At 45.0% G+C, this 23473-nt stretch overlaps 1 protein-coding gene across 1 annotated transcript in view; it reads right to left on the reverse strand.

Moving 5' to 3' along the window:
* PEX14 (peroxisomal biogenesis factor 14) overlaps window positions 1-23152 on the reverse strand; it is a 116962-nt gene extending 93810 nt beyond the window's left edge. The window contains exons 1-2 of the mRNA XM_006127059.3: window positions 23058-23152; window positions 7722-7769 (exon numbers count right to left, since the gene is read on the reverse strand). Of these exons, the coding sequence (XP_006127121.1) occupies window positions 7722-7769; window positions 23058-23093 (84 nt within the window). The 5' untranslated portion in view covers window positions 23094-23152. The remainder of the gene's footprint in view (window positions 1-7721; window positions 7770-23057) is intronic.
* Window positions 23153-23473: the final 321 nt, after the last annotated feature.

The raw sequence follows: 23473 nt of genomic DNA on the forward strand, positions 1-23473 counted from the left end.
AAGAAAAATGAGGAGAAAAAAAAAAATTCTGCTATTTTAACCTACAGAGGGGTTTTGTGCTCTAATTAGGTCTTTTACACATCCCAGGACTTTGGTTTCAGTGGCTTCTGAAAAACAAACCTATTCAAATTCCATAAGTACTCAGAGCATTATGGGAGATAGCTGTAAAACCAAAAGCTGGGGGAAGATTAGGGTTAGGAACAGGGCAGTGACAGTGATCAGCTGGACTCAAGGCACATAACACAAGGTTATGCTTCCCACTATAGAGCTACAAGTCAAATTTTAATGGGCCAAAAATGACAGCAGGGAAATGAGTGTCCGCCCTCCACTGCAAAAATTACAGCTTCTCCCAACCCCTACCCATTCCCCACTATCAATGCTTTACCACAGTGAGCTCTCATAAAGGAGGATTTTTAAAATGTGGACAGTTTATCATAAGAAGACTGGACAAGGGGGATCCAGTAGATATAGTATACTTAGATTTTCAGAAAGCCTTTGACAAGGTCCCTTACCAAAGGCTCTTGTGTAAATTACATTGTCATGGGATAGAGGGAAGGTCCTTTCATGGATTGAGAACTGGTTAAAAGACAGGAAACAAAGGGTAGGAATAAATGATACATTTTCAGAATGCAGAGGGGTAACTAATGGTGTCCCCCAAAGGTCAGTCCTGGGACCAATCCTGTTCAACTTATTCATAAATGATCTGGAGAAAGGGATAAGCAGTGAGGTGGTAAAGTTTGTAGATGATACCAAACTGTTTAGGATAGTCAAGACAGAAGCAGACTGTGAGGGACTCCAAAAAGATCTCATTAAACTGAGTGATTGGGCAACAAAATGGCAAATGAAATTTAATTTGGATAAGTGTAAAGTAATGCAGATTGGAAAAAATAACCCCAACTACACGTACAGTATGATGGGGGCTAATATGGCCATGACAAATCAGGAAAGAGTTCTAGAGTTATTGTGGATCATTCTCTGAAAACGTCCACACAGTGTACAGCGGCGGTCAAAAAGGCAAATAGGATGTTAGGAATTATTAAGAAAGGGATAGAAAATAAGACCCAGAATATCTTACTGCCCCTGTATAAAACTTGAATACTGTGTACAGATGTGGTCTGCTCACCTCAAAAAAAGATATTTTGGCCTTAGGAAGGGTTCAGAAAAGGGCAACTAAAATGATAAGGGGTTTGGAACGGGTCCCATATGAAGAGAGGTTAAAACAACTGGGAATTTTCAGTTTAGAAAAGAGGAGACTGAGGGGGGATATGATAGAGGTCTATAAAATCATGAGTGGTGTGGAGAGGGCCAATAAAGAAAAGTTATTTATTAGTTCCCATAATAGAAGAACTAGAGGACACCAAATGAAGTTAATGGGTAGCAGGTTTAAAACTAATAAAAGAAAGTTCTTCTTCACACAGCGTGTAGTCAACCTGTGGAACTCCTTGCCAGAAGAGGCTGTGAAGGCTAGGACTATAACAGAGTTTAAAGAGAATCTGGATAATTTCATGGAGGTTAGGTCCATAAAAGGCTATTAGCCAGGGGATAAAATGGTGTCTCTGGCCTCTGTTTGTCAGAGGCTGGAGAAGGATTGCAGGAAACAAATCGCTTGATCACTGTCTTCGGTCCACTCTCTTTGGGGCACCTGGTGCTGGCAACTGTCGGCAGACAGGCTACTGGGCTAGATGGACCTTTGGTCTGACCCAGCACGGCCGTTCTTATGTTCTTATGACAGCTCAGGGGTTTAATAATGGACAAGAATCTCCTGGGCTTCAAATCTGGTTGTTTCAATTACACCTAGGTCACAAATGGCTGAAAACTAGAGCTATGCAATGGCTATGGGGAGACCAGTGTGAAATCAGTTTGGTATGGTTCCCTCTTGAAAGCCCACACTAATCCAGACCAGGGATATTAACTAGCGATTAATTTACTAGTCGAGTAGTTGATGGCATTTCCATTGACTAGTCGATAAGCACTTCCGCGTTCCTCCTTTGAAATGTACAAGAGCCCCAGCGGTGTCTCTTCTGCATTTCAAAGTCGGAATGCCAATGGAGCCCAGGACCACTGAGAAGTCCAGCTGACTCTGAGCTCTACGTGGGTGCTTCTGCTTTGAAATGCACAAGAATCCCAGTGGAGGCTCTTGTGCATTTCAAAGCAGAAGCGCCCACATGGACCCTGGGGTCAGCGACGGACTCAAGACTCCCACGCTGGCCCCAGGCTCCATGCAGTGCTTCCTTTTTGAATTGCACAAGAACCTCCACTGGGGCTCTTGTACATTTCAAAGCTGGCACACTACACGGAGCCCGGGGTCTGTTGGGGACTCCCCAGCTGACCCTGGGCTCCATGTGGCGCTGCCACCTTTAAGTACCCTTCTCTTCTCCCCCCCTTTGCTGCCTCTATCTGACAGAGGCAGCAAGTGGGGAGGGGAGCAACTAGTCAGCTATCCTGTTGACTATCCAATAAGCATTTGCTTATCGGACAGTCGACTAGTTGACTAGCCCTTTACATCCTGAACCCAGACATGCTGTGTTGCAAATGCCCATCATGCAGCAGAGAATATGCATATCCTGTTCGCTTGAATGCACAGAAGGCAGACTGCCTCTTGCAAGATACTGAGCACCAACGGCTGCCACTGAGCCTGCTCTCTCGCTGAAACCAGGGGAGGACAGGATGTTCAGTACAGAGCATGCAGCATTGAGAACCATGCAGGGTTGGGTGTCTGGTTAGCTCCATTCAAGCTGCACACAAAACGCAAGCAGGATTTGATCCTAAAGTGGCATTCCCTGACCTGGCAAAAGATACCTGCCTTCTTCCTTCTTCTGTCATAGATATCTATGAAAGCACTCTCCTCTTGTTCTTTCAAACGAGGACCCATCCTGTGAATTGCTGAGCACCCTCCACCCCCAATGAAGTAAAAGGGAGTTGGGGGTACTAAGCACATTTTGGTCACAATTCTATTTTCCAATATTAGCTTCTGCAAGTTTATGGAAACAAGCTTCCTCCTACCATTGCTTTATATCAATTCTGAAGTGAGTGGGGCTACACCAGGATGCAGAGATCCCTTTCCCCCAACACACAGTCCACTTGTGGACAGCAGCCACATTTTTTTCTACTGATTATTAGGGATGTTAACAAATGTGTATTTGTGTAAACATGTAACTACTGGATTTTTAGCGGTTACACGTTCACACGCAGGGAGGTAGGCAAGAGCCGGTGCTTTCAGGGAGCTACTTTTTAAGTCAGCCCCTGATGAGCACAGGCTGTCACTTCCGCCTGCCCTGCCTCTGTTATACAGGCAGCAGTGTGGGGGACAGGTGGCTCCGTGGGAGCCAGTACGCACAGGGAATTGGCTTGAAACCCAACCTCCTGTGTGTACTGGCTCCTGCCTGCCCCACCTCACCCCCTGTCTTGCTGCCTCTCTATCTGAGGCAGCAGCACAGGGGGGCAGGCAGTTGTATGGGAGCCAGCACATGCAGGGGGCAGGCTTAAAAGCCAGCTCCCCACTGGCACCAGCTCTCGCCTCTCTGCCCCTTGCTGCCTCTGATACAGAGGCTGCAAGGGGGAGAGGGTGTGCATGTAATCATTAGGATTTATGTGAACATTGTATAGTCTAGCACTGTCAAATGATGACTGGCCCGTAGGGATGACTAGGACCAGTGCACCTATGCCTTACCAGCAAACCCCTAATGTGGGACAATTAATTCAGTTTAAAAGAAGTTTCAAAAGGGATTTGAGGCCTTCTGGAAAGGAATTTAATTGTAATTAGTTGTGGGGAAAGGAAACAAGTAGAACTGGGAGCTCAGCAGTAAGTAGCTTCAGACACCAACCCAGGATCAGTGAAGGGCTGGCAGAACAGAAGCTGAGCTCTGGAAAAGGGACACTGAAAAGCAGCTTGGAATTGAGAGAGCCTGGGACCCAAAAAGAAGCTATGGTAATCCGCTACCCCGCTAGTGGGAAGAGGGCAGGGAAACAGCTGAGGAGGCTTGAGTTTATGTTCAGTGTTGAACAGCCTAAGGAGATATTAGGGAAGAACTGTTTGCCCAGAGGGAGAGGTTGGGAGAGACTGAATATGTCCTGCTGAGAGGTGGGGGAAAAAGACTGATGCTTTCTCATGAAACCAGCCCCAAGAAGGGGACTTTGTTACATGATCCAAGGCTCACTGTTTTTGTCGAAGTGTCCCTGGGAGAAAGGAACTACAGGATGGCCACTGTGCACCCACTGAGGCAGTGCAGAGCACATCCAAGCCTGTGACAGGTGTCAGTGGTCTACAAGGCCATTGCAAGGGTCCAAGCCCCATTTGATACATGGGAGGAACATACATTGTGGTGGGGGTGAAGAAGCGGCAGAAGAAAGTGTGGGGCAAGTCATCTAGCTCACAGAACTGAACTGTTCATTTAATAAGGCTTCTACAGCTACTCAGCTAAGCAATAATGCCTCCTAAGCAAATGTGACAGAGCCTCAGAGAGTTTAATATATAAAATTAATTAAAAAATATAGAGAAAGGCTCCACCTTTCAACAGGGCTCTGATTACTGCACATGCAGAATTCACCATTATTTGGGGTTCTTTGTTGTTTGTATTTTATATCTATACCCTCCCACACAAGTATAGCTGCTATGTGTTTTTCTTTCCTCTGAACACTTATGTAGCTGTATATAAAAAAGAGGAGAGATATTAATTAAAAAGTAGGTAATGGAAGAGTTAACCTGGAAAGAGAATGACTTCTAGACCAGTGTCAGCGCCAGCTGTGAGGGTTTTTCTGGGCTTCCTGGGAAAAAACTCTCAAACAACAGGACACCAGTGAGGGTAAATCTTGACATAGGGAGCTTCAACCAATTAGGGCACAGGTAGGCAAAGTATGGCCCGTAGGCCACATCCAGCCCACCCAGCATTTCTGTCTGGCCCACTCAGCTGATTAGCAGAGCATGCCAGCAGCGTGTGTTCAGCTGCCCCTCCTCCCACCTTTCTCTGTCCTACAGCCAAGTTGGTCCAGGACTCTCCTACTGAGGTGGAAGTGGGTCTGGCCCACGAAAGCTCATCATCTAATAAACCATCTTGTTAGTCTTTAAAGTGCTACAATGTCCTGCATTTTGCTACTGAGGTGGCTGAGAGGGGGAAGTAGGGAGGTTGCCAAAGTCAGGGTATCCTCTGTACCCTATCTCTGAAGAGAAGGGGTCGGAGAGAGGGAGACATACAATGGAGCTGCTCCAGTCTGAAGTGTGGTGAGTGACTGAGATTTAAGAGACAGTGCACTGTTTTTTAGATTTCTCCAGAAGCCAGGTCTCTTTCTCGTACAAACACTCAGACAAACACTTCCCCCACATATACCTCATCTCTGCAGAGCCGGGGAGTGGGGAAGACAACAGAGCAGGGCAGCTTTCCCTGTCTTAAAAGAGACAATGAATGACATTTCTCTGAAACTTACCCAGCAGCAGCTAGCGCACACACTCTGTCACACACCTAGTCTATTTCTCACACCCTCTCCCAGTCTGTGCCACAAAGTCTTCTCTCTCTCTCTCTCTCTCTCTCTCTCTCACACGCACACACACACAGTCTCTCTCTCTCTCTAGCCCCCTGTCCTGCCCTTTCCACCGAAAACCCCTACCCTTATAAGGGCCTGAGCGGTCTCCTAATGACTTACCAAAATTGTGGAGCGGCCCCGCTGAGAAAATTACTGCCCATCCCTGAATTAGGGCACACTTGCAGCGGTACAAGGCTAGAAGGATATTCATTACAAGGCTTCTGTGCTCAGGTTTCCAAATTTACCAGTCCATGAGCAGCATTCCTTCTATAAGATATGTCTTTAGCCTCACTTGTTAACTCACCATCTCTAAGGAAATGCTTCCTTCCATTAAAAAATAGCTTCCTGTATGCTCCAGTCAAAGAATCCAAAATGCAAGAGGTTTAATGTTACCAATGTAGGGCCCTTATAGAAAGCAGTCAGAGCTTAATGATACCGACAGAGAGCCTGGTCCATATTCGTCATGCACTCAGAATTCCCACTGAAAACTACACTGAGGGTAAGCTAGTGAAGAGACTTAAAAGAGAGAGGTGATGTATTGTTTAGAGAAGCAGATGGGGCAACTATTCTGGCAGTATTTTGATTGGGCCAGAAGGTGAAGTAGAGAAACCAGGAGACAGTAATATAAAGTCGCTGCAATACAGGAGAGAAAAATGGTGGCTCGATTCCCAAACCACAGCACTATAAGAAGATGAGGTTTCTCGTGGTTATCATCACGCACACAAATCTCAGAGCCCTTTTCAAAACAGTACAAGTCAAAACATTGGATGACATGCAATACCTGCTGCCAGCCACTGCTGAGTTCGCTCCTGCCTTATTTGAGCATGATGCAGTCAACTGGGGATGAGGTTTCTGAACTGGCAGGTTAGTTTTCTTAGACAGTAACTTTCAGGATTGCAGGTCTTATGTCTCAGAGGTTTTCTTCAATGGATTCAGATTCCTCACTAAGACTATGTCTAGACTGCAGGCTTCCTTCAGAAGAACCGGACACTTCGCCAAAGGATCAATGCCCACAAAACAGATATTAGACAGGATCACAAAGAAAAAACAGTTTCTTGTCATTTCAACCAGAAAGGACACTGTGTCAATAACTTAATTACCTGCATCCTGCTCCAGAAGCCTTTTAAATCTGCACTTGAAAGGGAATCCTCTGAACTGTCATTCATGCTAAAATTCGACACTCTGCGTGTCGGTCTCAACAAAGACACTAACTATCTTACCCATTACAAAGACAGCTTCCCCAATTATCACCTCTAATACCATTAGCTCACAGACATTTACCTTCCTTCCCCCGGCATCCCCCTTCTGTTCTGAAATGTGATTTGTCCTTTTCATATGTGTTCACTTTTTTTTAAATTGTATCCTTTGGTATATATGGTTGTGACTATTTTCTTCCACTATTTGATCTGAGGAAGTGGGTCTGGCCCACGAAAGCTCATCATCTAATAAACCATCTTGTTAGTCTTTAAAGTGCTACATAGTCCTGTACTTTTTTAAAAGAGATCTTCCAAAAAAACTTTTTCCAAAAGACAGCGTCCACACACAAAAGCACATCAAAAAAGCGATCTGCTTTTTCGAAAGACAGTGTCCACACTATCTCGCATTTAAGCTGTGATTATTATGGACGGAGTGGCCACCAGGGCACCTGGGCTTTTTCCTCTTTCCTCTTCTTTCGAAAGAACTCCCTCTTCCCCGTCCATACATGCCTTTTTCTGAAAGAGCTCTTTCGGAAAAAGGCTTCTTCCTCGTAGAAAAGAGGATTACCAACGCCAGAAAAACCCCTCTTCTTTTGATTTACTTTTGGAAGAACACGATTGCAGTGTGGAAATAACAGCTTTTGTCAGAAAAACAGACGTTTTTCTGACAAAACTTTTTAGTGTAGATATATCCTAATACACACTGATCAAGAGCGCACACTACGCACATTTAGGAAAAGCAGTTTCTGCTCAAAGACAGCCCAAGGCTCAGATAAGCAAGGAGGACTGACTGACCCACAACTAACCCCTGGAAAGGAGGAGGTGATAGGCAAAGATTAGAATTCAGAGGTCACTAGCAGGGCAGCATGAATGGTTTAGACCTTTTCTCTTAGCACGTGCACTTATGAGAGGAAGTGCTCATGCAAAATGGTGCAACTAAGAGAGCAATTCATAAAAGGAGTTTAATAGTTTGAAAGGAAATGATACTCTGCATATCGAGGAACTCACCAGTGGCTCCCGAGACACTGCATTCTCAGTTCCAGGAGAAGAGCCCGTCTGCAAAGTAAAGGGAAAATAAGAGTGAGGTTACAGTGCCACCTGATGGACACCTCTGAAAATACTTTTACGTTAAGGCCCCACAGTATTGGACGAGGATCTTCTAGCACAGGGGTGGCCAACCCATTACGGGCAAAGAGCCAAAACAGTTGTGCATATAGTGCAAAGAGCTGGGGGAAAAATGTTGTCAAGCAAAAAAAAAAAAAAAAAAAAAAAAAAAAAAAAGGACACTGCCCCCTTTAAAAAAACCTCAGGTTGGCTTTTTGGCCACATCAGGTTCCCATTGGTCGGTGCCATCTTGCCAACACCATTTGGCTTCGCCGCACCAGACGGCTCCCCAGCACCCGGTGAGCACAGGGAACCGGGGGCTATTTCTAGGGGCGCAGGGGCAGCTTTGCGAGCCACAGGGGAGGCTTTGCAAGCCACACTTGAAGGGGAGGGAGGAAAAGCTGCATATGGCTCACGAGCCGTGGGTTGGCCATGGCTGTTCTAGAAAATATGAGCAACGACATGAATAGCAGCTCTTTCATGGACCACAGATCACATGTGACCCAAAAGCCTGGACATCAGAGATGCAGAGCTCCTGCAGCTTCAGTGTAATCCATTGGAAGATGCAAGTGCTCAGCACCTCTAAGGAGCCATTAGTTACTATGAGTCAAAGAAACCCCTGAAAGATAGATCATGCGTGCCATTTTGAAAGAAACATACTGGATAATTACACTTCAGAAGTAAATGGCATGATATAGTAGACAGAATGTGAGACTGGAAAGTAGGGATGTAAAAAATCGTTTAAAAGTGTAACCATGCAACCGCTAAAAATCCCGTATGTAAGCTTTACATTGCAAAGCCCACAGTGAAACTGGCTCCCCAGCTGGCCCCACTTCCGGGGAGCCGGCGTGTAACTGTACCAGAAACTGATAAGCTGATGTTTATCGGTTAATCATTTAAATGGTTACACTTTTACATCTGTACTGGAAATCAATATGTGTACATTTCTGACTTCACCACTGGACTTTCCGTGTGATCCTGGGCAGGCCATTTCCCCTTTCTGTGCCTCGGGTTTTTTACATGCCTACGGAGGATAACAAATCACCCATCTCCAGGGCTTAATGTTTGCAAATGGCTTTGAGTTCCACAGGGGAAGAATTTGTTACAGAAGTCCAAAGTATTGTTATTAAACGGAGTTCAAAGTAGGGATGTTAAATTGCGGGTAATTGACTAATTGAATAGTTGATGCATTTTGTATCGACTATTCGACAGGGCGTCTCCACCTTTCAAGTGTAGAAACAGCTAGGGCTGTTGCTACACTTCAAAGGCAAAAGCACCACTGGAGTCTGGGATCAACAGGAGACTCCTTGCTGACTCTGGGCTCTGTGCAGCACTGCCATTTTGAAACTTCGCTGTGGGAGCCCAGCATCAGGCTTCTCCCAGAGTTTCAAAGCAGCAGCGCTGCATGGAGCCTGGGATCAGCTGGGGAGTCCTGGGCTCCATATGGCGCTGATGCTTTGAAATGCTGCAGGAGCCTGGCATCAGGCTCCTCTAGTGTTTCAAAGTGGCAACATCGCATGGAGCCCAGGATCAGTCCTCAGCTGATCCTGGGTTCTGAGTGGCACTGTCACTTTGAAATGCCAGGAGAAGCCTGATGCCGGGCTCCCGTGGCAGGGTCTCAAAGCAGCAGCGCTGCATGGAACCAGGCTCCACGCAGCGCTGCCACTTTGAAGTATCCCCTTCTTCCCCCACTCCTTGCTGCCTGTTTCTGGGGGGGGAGCGACTAGTTGATAAGCTTGTTGACTATCTGATAAGTATTTGCTTATTGGATAGTAGACTAGTCCTTCATTGCCCTAGTTCAAAGGTACATCTCTCTGGTCCAGAGTTTTATCGTCCTGTGCAGAAAGACTGAATTTGGTATGAAGCTGGGGATGTCCCATCTATGGGATCCAATGATGTTTTGTATTTCTTTAGCATCTTTTATCCAATGATTTCAAACTAATTCATATTAATTAATTAATTAGGCCTCACAGCAACTCTCTAACGATAGCTAGCCACATAGCAAAAAAAGGAGTTGTATTTGTTTTAAACCAGTGAAAAAATATTAGGAAATTTAATCATTATGTTTCAAAAACCAAACACTATATATTCCGCGTTCTGCTTATCAACAGGGAGCTGAATTATGAATCATATTTAACACTTATATGGGAGTTTCCATTTCCAAAGAGCTTTACACTTCACCAAGATAAGAGGCATCTTAGAAATACAGTTAAGCTCACAACTCCCAAAGAGCTTGGAATTGTCACTCTTGTATTACAGATGTGGAAATGGAAACACAGAGAGGTGAAGATAGTTGACATGCTATGTGACCTGAAGCAATGATTAAGCTGGATTTAAAACTCAGGAGATCCTAACTTTCAGGCTCAGACCACACTTTATCCTTGATGACTTCCTCACCAGTCCAAGAGCAGAAATAACTTGATCCAACACCAATGTATCAAAGACCAGCACAAAATATCGCAACTAGTTTACTGCACAGAAGCCCCTTTTCTTGGCACAAGTTAGACTTTTGTATGTGTGCAAAATCCTCGGCTCAAATCGTCAAGTAACACCACAAAGTCTCACGCCATATCTGCACAACCAAATTTTGTTGACCCACCTTACATCAGCACACAGCCACCAGAGTTATTTAATTGCCTGAGTGCGCACATTTAGCTCCTTGTGACAGCAGTGTATGTCCTCACCAGTATCGTATCAATACATATCAATTGTATTGTCAGTGTGGGGCATTGTGGGATGGCTCCTGAAAGTCGATAATAGTAGCCTGCAATGATACTGCATTGATATAATTACGTTGCCCATTACTCTATGCTGCTCGGGCAGGTGGTGTTACTGAATCGGCAATGAAAGACACTTAAGTTGGTGGTAGACAAATTCAAATAAAGACACTTCCACAGCTAGACTGACACAAGGCAGCTTATGTTGATTTAACCATACAGTATAAAATAGGCCTGAGAGACACCCTCTCCTCCCATGCTGTCTGACTCATGCTCATAAAACCTCAGGCCCGGGGGCCGAATCCAGCCCCCAACTTGCCTGGATCCGTCCCCCGAGGCTTGGGGCCTCCCTCAGCAATTGGGAGCCCACCCTGGTGCTCCAACCGCCCTACCGCAGGGCTGGAGGATATAAAATCTACTAGCCTGAGCCGCCTAGGCTCTGGGGTGTGAGGGGAATTGGGGAGTGTCTTTCTCAGTAAGGGAACAAAATACAGGACTATGTAGCACTTTAAAGACTAACAAGATGGTTTATTAGATGATGAGCTTTCGTGGGCCAGACCCACTTCCTCAGATCAAACCTGAGGGTCACTGAGGGGTTTGCTTTTTTGTTTATTTTTTTGCTTCTCACTTGTGGGTGGCCCCTGACTGATTTTTCTGTGGGTCAGCCCCCAGGCAAAATAAAGATTCCCTGCCCTTGTTATACACCATATTATACCTCCTAAGCATCTCAAGTGTTCCCTATAATAAAAATAAGGCACTGGAACAAGCATTTACCACAAGAGGGCACTAGTAATTCACTACTGCAACCTCAATGCTCCCAGTCATACTTGCATCACAAGCAGGACTCAAATATATAATATAGGTCCTGGTATTGCAGGTCGCAGTACCTCTCTATACAAGTGCAGGAGACTGTATTGCAAGGTACCAAGACAAAGGTGTCCAACTACTAAAGTGCATGAACCCATCTCCCAGGCTACTAAGAGAGACACTATCTCCCCTGCCACAAGGTCTTCCATGGGCCTCACATTCACTCCCTCTTACGTGAACCCATGCCTTCAAGATTTTATAGCAGGGTCAGAGCAAGCATCCATGTGATCTCAAGGCCTCTCCTATAAAAGTGTGAGGAAAATCTAGACAATAAAAGAAAAATACAGTTTGTGTGGTTTATTTAGATATCAGAGTAGGTTAACTCAGTGGAGACTGAGGACGTCTGCATGCCTCATAGTAAATATTCCATAGCTTGGCTGGTTTTCAGGGAAATTCTGGTGTCCAAATGGTTATAGTCAGGAGGAGGCTTTCCGGAAAGGGAACCTAGAGAGCAGAATATCAAAGTGTGGTGGAGCTACATTCCAAGCATTGTTGGCTACTTGTGTTGTGAAGATGGTTAACCTAGAGTGCTGGGAGAGCTCTCTCTCCTAGCATTGCTGCCCTGACTGTGTTGCCATGGCTGTGCTTTAAACTTTGAAGTATAGGCAAGGCCTTACTCAAAGGAAATCTATAAACTACAAAATAACTGGGGCACAGAGCCCTGAGGCCATCTCCCCACATCACACAATGCATCAAGGCCACAAGGTCTCCAGGACTTTGTTTGGCACACTTGTACCTCTTCTCCCCATACTCTCCCTCCAGCACCTGGTGTACTTAAGGGCCACAGGAAGAGCCCTCTTGTGATTAACATTGTGCTGTCTCAGGTTCTGACTCAAAGCCCACTCAAGCTAACTGACTTCAGTGGGGTTTGGATCATAATTTCTGAGAACAAGCAGAGCAAAAGGCACATGGATAAAACTCTTCATGAAACCCTAAAAGCTACATGTGTGTATGGAGCCATTTGTGGAGCATTACTCCTCTGTGCCACTATTCCACAGATCTTCTGTCTACAAAAACTGGTTATTCAGAATAAGCGTGCTTGGCCCTTCTGTAGCCCTTTCCAAGGAATTCAAATCAATTTTGCTAGTATTCATTATTCCTATTTTGCAGATATGGAAACTGAGACGAGAATTGCCCTAAGATCACAGAGAAAATCAGCAGAAAAACGCAGAAAGGAACCTACTTCCCTGATGCCAATTGCACAACTGTGGGATATTCCACCAGTGTCCTTAATATGTCCATATGCACTTCCCTCTGGAGTCTAACCAATATTTGCTGTAAACTCACTCCGCATATGTGGACCATTTGGCTATTCCTGGAAGTGGTCTGATGCTGGATTTGCAATGATTAACTCCTCCATATAAAGTGCAGGTTACTGTGGGAATCCATACATTACACTTATCAATAGGAATTTGGATCCTGAATACTCATAGGACAAATACTGAAGCACTCTGATTGAGAGCTGCCTTCAAAGAGACTGACCATATGCATCTGACTTACAAGTTATTTATGGCATTTCGATTGTATCAGCCATGTTTACAACCCTTTTTAATGTAGAGGGAGATGAGGCATCTCCCTTGCAGTAAAGACTCCAAACACAGGAAACTCAAGGGACAATTAAAAAGTAAGGGAACTGTTCTCACGCAACACAGAGCATTTCTTCTCCAGTTCACCGGCTGAGACATAAATTGCTGCCATGGGATAACTGACCAGGAAGCTGGATGTAGAGTTCAGATATCTACATCACAAAACACCCCACCTCTTATTGTAGTCCCAGCAGAAAGGCCAGAGGATAAACACAGCCAGAGACACTGGAAATTTGGGGTAAGCTTGCCTTGATATTGCCTCTGAAACAGTTAGAGAAATTAAGTTTCTGCAGCTGTCAAAGCACTTGATTTTATCTCTCCTCCTCCCGTCTTTCTGCTCATAACCTCAACAACTCTCAAAGAACTGAACTAAGGGAGGAGTGATCCTATGCTGCAAAGAGACCCAGCCTGTGAAATTTACAACAGAATATGGTGAGACAAAATCTTTGCTTTTACATCACTGAGCTTGTCAAATCAGGTATCAAGTTGACTATTACTCTTATTTCTTTTGCAAACAATCTCAACTTTGATGCATTATTACTTGTAATTACAATCTTTTTGTAGTTAATAAACTTATCTTATTGCTTTATCATAACTAGGGATGTGAATGGGTGAGGCTTACCAGTTACAATTAGCTAGTGCGGTCTGGAGCAGCCACCTGCCTGTTGCAGGCAGAGATGCTCCAACCCAGATGAAGCAGCCCCTATCTGTGTCATGGTTAGGAGTGCTCCAGCTGCAGCAGGTTCCGGGGGGCCCTCCAGCACATCTGAGCTAGAGCAATGCCCCATTCACACCATTTTATCAGCTAACTGGTTAAACATAATGTTTAACCAGTTAACTAAGTAAATGGGATTTTACATCCCTAATCGTAACCAATATGTTTGGATTAAAGTGTGTGGGAAGCTCCACTTGGGATAAGCAAGGCTGGTGCATATATCCTTTGATGAAATGACAGGCTGTCTCGGAGCTTGAATAGTTCAGTAATGTGCTGGAAAGCACAAGACCCATTTTTTGGTGGGGCACAAGACTGGGAATATGAATTTGCAGGTATCTCCTTGTGTATAATTTTATGAATGAGTGGATATTCAGAATACTCATTTATGTAGCTGGGCGTGAATTTGCATTCTGAAGGCTGTGTGAGCAGGCCAAGTAAGGCTGTCATGACAGCATAGCAGTGTAAAAGGGACCCCATGCTTGAGAATTAAGGGACCACAGTTGTTCAATAGTCCAGATTGCACCCTGGGGAATGTCACAGCCACTCAGGCAGCAGCTCCATAGTTTTCAATCTTTTTCTCACGCGCAAAGACATACTACATGCTAACTTCCGGGTGACAGGAGTCTCAACTTCTCTGTGTCATTATACAGCTAATTAGGTGTCATTTGTGTCCCAAACCAAGTGGCTTGGAAAAATTAAAATATTGTTATCCAACCCAAAAGCAACACTGCTAACTCTTTTAAAAGAAATTCTAGGTTTTCCAGTGGTATCGAGATTCAGACTTTACTAAAAATATCAGAGGCCAGGATGGGTGGCTTGCTAAGCTTGAGTCATCAAGTATATTGCCATAGAGTTTAGAATTAACAGAAAAGCTGATGCCCAAGGAAAACTGATCTTTAAAAACTGTCCCACTCATCACTTTGCTCTGTTTCTCTATTCTTCCCCAGATTTTATTGTTAGGAACATTCACAGAAAAGCAATACCTTTATTGTTATTTGATTTCTTATAGAAGGCACTGTCAATATCTATGAGTCTAAAATGCATCAAAAGCATATTTAGTTAAAAAAAAAATCTTTTACAAACCCCAATAGAAATTGTTATGGTATTTTTAAACAGCAAATATCACTATATCAATTAAAACACATATGTATGGATTCCAGCATCACCCTGCAATGTTTGGTACCAAAAGAGGGTAGCAATATACCAATTCATGAGAATCAGAAAATGAAACCAAATAGAAACACAGCATAACCCCAAAATGACACTGACTGTTCTCCTCTTATCATGCAAGCTAATTCAAATTTTAACAGGAAACATGCTGAGAACTAAGTATAGGTTGAACCTCTCTAATCCAGAACTCTCTCATCCAGAAACATCCATCATCCCAGAATTATTTTAGTTAGCAGGATGTCAACTTTTCATGGGTATGGCCAAGTTTCCCACAGTCCCATAAAGTTTGTTTACAGCCACCAGTCCTGGCTGTCAGTGTTCTCTGCTGTTATTTAGCTCTAATTTACCCCATATATTCTCTAACAGTTCAGTAAGCAGTTAAAGTGTTGGTAATGCTACTAGACAATACTGACCTCCCAGAAAATTCTCTCGTTCGGAACCGGTCAGGTTCTGGACTAGAGAGGTTCAACCTGCATTAATAGACCACAGGAGGTGGTGATTAGGGATGTAATTAGCGATTAATTTACTAGTCGAATAGTCGATGGAATTTCCATTGACTACTTGACTAGTAGATAAGCTCTTCCACATTCCGCCTTTGAAATATACAAGAGCCCCAGTGGGGGCTCTTCTGCATTTCAAAGTTGGTACACTGCGTGGAGTAAGGATATTAAGGACTAGTTGACTCCAGCTGACCTTGGGCTCCATGTGGCACTGCCTTTTGTAAGTACCCTCCTCTTTTCCCCCATCCTCTTTGCTGCCTCTATTTAATAGAGGCAGCAAGGGTGGGGGAGTGACTAGTCATCTATCCTGTTGAGTATTCGATAAGCATTTACTTATCGGATAGTCAAATAGTCGACTAGTCCTTTACATCCCTAGTGGTGACAGTTCAACATGAGGGTGTGGAGTATTATGTTGAAATAAACAGCATCAATGGGGAAAAGTAAATGATTTTTTAAAATTCTTTCAGCTTCAATTTAAGGATCTGATGTTCCCACCAACTTCAATGAGAGTTGGATTGGACTCTGCATTAGTCATATTGGTAGAGAAATCTCTTAAGACTTTTTTTAGCTTAAAAATATCTCCCATAAGAGTCCAGCCCCCCACTGACTATTGCTCTCTTGGAGGCTTCACTCCATGTTTCTAACCAACACTACAAATTGCTGGTGCTCTCAAAGCCCACTGAGATCAATGCAAGGGGAGGGCACTTGGCACCTCACAGGAAAAAGCCTTGTGAGGGGATTCAATTCACTGCACTGGAAATGTTAACAATGTCACAGACAGAGGACTCCAGGTTGGGAAGTCAGCAGCCAGAGTTGATGGATGTGGAAAGCAACAATGGTCCTATTTAATTTCCACTTGGGTGCACAGCAAGGAGAGGGAGAAAATATCACACGCAAGCAGGATTTTTCCAAAGTAGAGCATCGTTTCAAAGACTACCACACCTCAGCAGCTGCTCTTTAACCACACTCCAGTGTTGCCACACACCTGGGGCAACATACATCTGGCTGCCCTATGTATCAGCTGTGTCACCTGAAGGGGTGTGACTGCCTGGGATGTCCACAATTCCACACAGCCTGCAGTGGAGTCCAGCAAGAAAAGGGTTAGCCAGCCCCTTCCTCCCTCACAGACTACAGGCAGCAAGACAGTTATTCCAGCCCATCCAGAGAATCTATTTCCCTCCTCCCCAATGCAATTAAACAGACAATAATTGCCCTAATGTGGAACAATTACTCTTCAGCAGCATGTGCCAGAGAAAGGAATATTCTGCCCTCTCTCAAACTCTTCTTGACAGAAAGAAAGCAGACCAAGTAATAACACCATTCAGCTCTTTACATATGCTGACACCCTGTGAACCAGTTAACCATTACCATCCCCATTTTTCACACTGGGAAACTGAGACAGGGAGAAGTTTCCATTTTCAAATATCAAACCTTCTTTTGAGGCACTGCAGCTCTGAATAACTAACAGAAAGTCTCAAGAGGGATGGGTTAAGATGACAGTGTACATAACTCCCTTGTCCCTCTCCAAGGGCAATTCACAAAAATCTTGACTACGCAGACAACCAGACTTTCAAAGTGGCACTTCAATTTATCACATTCCTTTCAACAAGGTTTAAAGCTAACACCTTGCAAATTTCCCAGGTGACCCACAGATCAGTTACAATCTTTCCCAAATTTTCATTCTGCTGAGATGTCCATCCATTGGAGGAAGAAGGGCTCAGAATGCTTGTGCTAAAAAGTACCACCAAGATTGGTTGGCCAGTGCAAAGATGAAAGTTCAGCAAATCCCTCCCTAACCTGCTAGCATTACCTCGGGGCTGGCCCACGTGGAGATCTGCATTGGTTCAAGCAAAGGTCTGAGTTTAAAATAATGCAGCTAAACCAGTGCAAACCTCTGCATGAACAGTCAAGTGAAACCAGTGCAATTATCTAGTCTAATTTTCTATAGTGCACAGGCCAGAGAATTTCACAAAATAATGCCTAGAGCAAATCTTTTAGAAAAACATCCCTTCTTGCTTTAAAAATTATCAGCAATGGAAAATCCTCTACAAGCTTTGGTAATCAGCTCCAATGTTTAGTTATCCTCACTGTTAAAAATGTGCTCCTTATTTTCAATCTGAATTTGTCTAGCTTCAACTTCCACTCATTGGATCATGTTATACCTTTCTTTGCCACAGGCTGAACCTCTAAAATCTGGGATTCTCTGGTCTGGTGACATCTGTGGTCCAGTAGGACCATAGATATTGTTGAAACAGAAAGCCCCAGCTGGCCAGGTTCAGAAGCGCAGCCGGGCTGGGCTGGCAATGGGAAGTGCAGCCCCAGTGAGGCCAGCACAGTGAGGAGCACAGCCCCACCTGGGGTCAGCATGGTGGGGAGCACAGTCCCGCTTGGGGCTGGTGCGGCGGGAAACACAGCCCCGGTTAGGGCTGGCATAGTGGGAAACACAGCCCTAGTCAGGGCTGACAGCAGGGAGCACAGCCCCAGCCGGGCCTGGAGGCAGCAGGGCTGAATGTCAGGCACACAGTCCTGGACAGGGCTGGGGGCAGCGGAGATGGCCCCCGTCTGGGGTTGATGCGGTTGGGGAGGTAGCCCCAGCCAGGGCTGGAGGGCTAGAGGCAACAGGGCAGGCAGCACTGAGAGATCATTAATAAAAAGGTTAATGTGTGTAAGGCCAAGAACTAAGCCCTGCAGGACTCCACTAGATTCACACCTGTTTGATGAGTCCTCATTTGCAGTTACATGTTGAGATCTAACTGTTAACCAGCTTTTAATCCATATTAATTCTGTAATGTTCTAGTTTTTTAATCAAATGTCATGTAGGTCCAAGTCAAATGCCTTACAGAAGTCTAAGTATATTACATCAATACTATTAGCTTCATCAACCAACATATTAAGTTAGTTTGATAGGATCCATTTTCCATGAACCCATGTTGATTGGCATTACACTCCTTTAATACTTTATTAATCAAATTCTATATCAGCTGCTCCATTATCATGCCTTGAATCAATGTCAGATTGACAGGTGTATAATTACTGGGTCATACTGTTTACCCCTTTTACATATTGGTACAACAGTTGCTTTCTTCCAGTCTTGGAACTTTCCTGATTTTCCAAGACTTATTGAAAATCAACATTAACTCAGCTAACCTTTTACTACTCTTATATTCAAGTTACCCAGACCTGCTGGTTTAAAAACATCTAACTTCAGTAGCTGCTGTTAAACATCCTCCTAAGAGACCAGTGGAATGGAAAGACTGTTATCATGTGATATGACTTCATCATCTGTTTCTTTCCTAAATGTGGAACAGAATTATTTATTGAACTTTTCTGCCTTTTCTTCATTATTATTGATCACTTGCATTTCCATTTAGTAATGGACCATACCATTGTTAGTATTCTTTTTTGTTCATAATACTTAAAAATGCCTTCTTATTGTCCTTATTTCAGCTGGTCAGAGAATTCTCCTTGTGTGCCTTTGTTTCCCTTTTCAGTTTTCTTCCATTCCCAGCTTTTTATTTGTATTAATTACTAGCAGCTTCAAAGTTCATTTTAAACCTACTTCCAACCAATTTAAACTAAACCAAATTAGCCATTCTCAAACCAAAAAAGAGTATCCATACAAGGGTTTGCATTGGTTTAGTAAAGAAGTCCAAGTTTATATGTGGACAAGACCTAGGAGACCATGGTCAGACTTGGAGGCAGATATTAATGTCATCATTTTCCTTCCTGCTGCTGAAATTTTACCCAAGCCTTCATAGTTCCCTTTCCCCTCTTCATATGCAGAACTGCACACATTTAGAACAGCTATATACTGCATATACTCAGGATTCCCACATTCATTTAAGGATTCAGACTAATCAGATTATTTTCCCTTAGTTTTTAATACCCTCCTAGGGCTCGCTCCAGCCAACCTCACAGGCATTGTGGTCCCTACTCCCCTCTCCACAAGGGAATGTCTACACTAGAAGTGGGGAACAATTTTTGGGTTGGGGGCCAATGACCCACAGAAAAATCAGTCAGGGGCCACAAACAAGTGAGAAGGGGAAAAAAGCCACACCCTCATTGACACGGTCTTGATTGAGAAGGAGAAAGACACTCTCCATATTCCTCTTGCACACCAGAGTGTAGGGCAGGGGTGGGCAATAATTTTTGCCTAGGGGCCGGCCACTTCAAAAATTTTCGAAGTAACCCCAGGCCACCCCGAAAGGGGAGGGGCCTAAACAGGAAGGGACAGGGCCTAAATGGGAAGGCACGGGACTACACCACCCCCAGACCATGATTCGTCTAGGGATAGGGGAGTCTGTTTGCCCCCCATTCTCACTACGCACCCATGCTCTGGAAGAGGCTTGGCATACTCCCCCAACCCCAGGCCAATCAGGGCCTGGGGGTAGGGGAGCACGGGAAGCCTCCTCCTGCCCTGCCAGGAGCACGTGGCACTTTAAAGTGCCGTGGGCTCTTTGCAGGGCCGGGGCAGAGCGAAGGAAGCTTTATGCAGCTCCCCCACCCCCAGGGCCTGATTGGCCTGGAGGTGGGGGAGTGCACGAAGCCTCAACTTCCCCCCCTCCTCCCCACCCTGCAAACAGCACATGATACTTCAAAGCGCCACGTGCTCCTGGCAGGGCAGGAAGAGGCTTTGCGTGCTCCCCAGGCCAATTGCGTGCTGGCAGGGCGGGGGCAGAGCAGAGAAGGCTTCGGGCGCTCCACCACCCCCAGGCTCTAATTGGCCGGGGGGGGGGGGGCAGGGGAGAAGCAGGGCCTCTGCGGGCCAGATCCACCCACTTGGCGGGCTGGATCCAGCCCACAGAGGCCCTTTTGCCCACCCCTGGTTTAGGGGGACCCAGCGCAGGCTCCCCAATGCTGGGGGAGGGGGCATGAGTCTCAGGGGCTGGATCCAGACAAGTCAGGAGCCACATCCAGCCTCCGGGCCTGAGGTTCCCCACCTCTAGCCTACACTATCAGTGTATGTATCAACATTATATGTAAAGTTACAAATGTAAGCTGAAATCATTATGGGAGCGTGTTTACCAGACAAGTCTGGGGAGTGGGTAAACATATTTTTCAAAGACTAAGGACGAGCTGATGCCCCTAGCCAAGTGTCATCAAATCTGATGGGCAATCTCCTGTCAAGTGGCAATTCTTTGGCAAGGGAGGGGGACAGGAACAAACAGATTTGCATCTTAGCAAACAGCAGCATGACCACCTTTCACCATCAGATTCCTTGACTCTATCCTCACAAGTGACATCTAGGGGTAACCCTAAGGAAAATGCTTTTCAAAGTGTAACTGAACTACAAAAGTAAGGGCCAAAAACATCCCAAGTTCTCTCTTCTGATCCATCACTCTTTCTGACCTAAGCACATTAAAAAGCAGCCTTTGGATTTTCAGAGAGATCCTGTCCTGATAGTTCAGTGTTGGGCAACCTGCAGCCTACCAGGGTTCTAAGTGTGGCCTGCGAAACATTTTGTTTACCGTTGCGGGGTTGTGAGATTCCACTGGCTTCCTCCAGCCACATTGTTTTTCCCCTACTGATATTACTGAAGTGACACATACATAAAGCAAGGGCACGTGAAGTAACGTATGCGACTGCACACAACATTGCCAGCGCCATGTACTCCCTCTGCATCCAATCAAAGTGCTGCTACGATGCAATCGTATTTTAATTTTTATATATTTGTATTGTGTTTTAAACATTTTTGTAAGCCTCCTAGAATATTTTAAATAGTGAGTTGGGGCAAAAAGATTTTAAATAAATAAATGTGGTAAGAATTTTTATCTTGATCCAAGCCTTGTTTGTTAAGTTTAGTAAAGGGAAGTATTTTATCTTTTTTCCCCTCTCATAACCATTTCTGACTCAAATGTTTTATACTTGTATTAACTTAAAACCTAATTTCTTTTAAACTTGATTTATTCTTTATTCAAAACAAACCCATGTTTTAGGTGAGCGGGTAACACCATTTATGGTATATTGATCCCCATAGACTAGAGGGGCAATGCACCTAATATATCTGAATTGCCCAGGAGAGGGCTGGACAATGCAGAACACATGGGGGAAAAAAGGGATTGAGAGTGTGTTGGGGTCACCATGCAAGTGGTAACCAAGGCTGGTAGAAACCAAAGTGTGATTGACTGGCAGGCTACATCTATACACAAACATGCAGAGTGTTATCTGTATGCAGGAAGGCTGTTTATCAATGGCCCAGTGTGTGAGAGCAACAGCAATGCAGCTTTGCAAAGCACCCAAGTTCACAGGGCCCCTCACTGCTCTGGATTGCATTCCAGAATGTCATAGCAGGCAATCCACCTCCCCAGATGTCAGAAGCTAGATACATTGTTCTGTTGACCTAGGTGCATCTCCATCAAGGGTTAGGTCGGCTTAACTATGGCGCTCAAGGGTGTAGTTAGGTTGATCTAAATTTGACAGGTAGACTAAGACTATCTAACAAGGCACTTACGTTATACTCATCACTGTGATATTCTTTACACAGTTGGTGCAAGAGCCTTCTTCTTTGCCACACCTGCCATTATTACATGTTACAGTACCTCACTGACTGTCTAACTCATTCCAAATCCCATCTGAAATTAGTCTGATCTCCCTTCTCTCCCCGACTATATTTTACCTAAAAAGGGAGATATAAAAACTCATGAATTGTCTGGGGGCCTGGCCTGAATGTCTCTTCCATTTAGATCTGCATTTGGTCATTATAGTGTATTGTACCTCTTATATCAGTTCCTACTAAAGCACATAGAGGCCCAGAATCTATGGTTAGCAGTAACAGCATAGTGTATGTCCCCTGCCTACTAGTCCAGACAAACTGGAAAAAACACACGTCAGCCAAATAAGGTGACTCCCTCCCTAGTCAGCATGAAGGTAGACCAAGGTTTCATATGATGGGAAGGGAATCACTTAGGGTGCATCTACACCGCATTGTAACTCAAAATAAGATGCTCAAATTGCATATCTTATTTCAATGCTATTTCAAAAAAGCTTATTTCATCATTTGGCGTTTGGCTCCACACTGCCAAATTTCAAAATAAAGCGCTATTCCAAAACATTCCTTACTCCTCGTAGAATGAGGTTTACAGGGATGTCGGAATAGAGAGCCCAAAATAATGGACTTGCTGTTGAGACACAGGATAGCTATTTCGGGATACGCTGGTATCCCGAAATAACGTTGCAGTGTAGACGTACCCTTACAGGGCTTCGGCCTCACCAGCTGGAAAAAGAGAAACAATGCATTTTTCTAACCCATAGCTGGGCAGGAAAAGGGCACAGGCTGGGGAGGGGAAAAGGGGACCTTGATGCAGACACGTACATGCAAACCCCCATGGGATGGGCAAAGTACAGGCAAGGGGGATCCATGACACACACACATCCCTCCCCATAGGGGGCGCACAGGGGACAGGGTGCATACTGCCATCCCCAGAAAGGATTACAGGGATGGCTGGGGCACACTCCCATCCCCATGTGGGGACTAGACAGTGGGGCAGGGAGCACACGCCCCTCCCCATGGAGAGTCATGTAGGGGCACACGCCCCTCCTCACAGGGCGGGGGCAGAGTCCACACACCCCTCCCCCATGGGGGGGGTCAGTCAGTGGGGCAGGACGCACAAGCCCCTCCCGGGGTGCAAGGCACAAACCCCACCCCCGCCACCTCCGTGCGAGGAGACGGCTCCGGCCCCGTTTACCTGGCTGGGCTGCTCTGCCTGCTCTGAAGAGGCCATGTTTCCAGACCCAGCTAATCCATTCCCGCTCCTAGGGATGGAACTATCTCAGCCCCGAGCTCAGGCAGAAGCAGTCCCTTTCCGATAAACCGATCCTTGGCAGCAGGGGGACCTGCTTCTGACCCCCACCTGCCATGCATCTGGCCGGTCTCTGAGCTCCATTGCAAAGCACGGGGCGATCCTGGGCCGTTTCAGCTGTGATGTTATTTTAATGTATTTGGTTATTAGCCCTGAGGTTATTTTTTGGTCACAGCATAATTAAAAGTGAGTGGGTTTTTGCACCCACTGTTGCAAACAGTATTATTTATTTATAGTTCATGGCTATATATATACAGCTTGTTCTATATTTAATATATTATCTTATTAACAGTGTGTTTAAA

This window comes from Pelodiscus sinensis, chromosome 23 (assembly GCF_049634645.1).
Source record: "Pelodiscus sinensis isolate JC-2024 chromosome 23, ASM4963464v1, whole genome shotgun sequence".
In the NCBI taxonomy this organism is placed as follows: Eukaryota; Metazoa; Chordata; order Testudines; family Trionychidae; genus Pelodiscus; species Pelodiscus sinensis.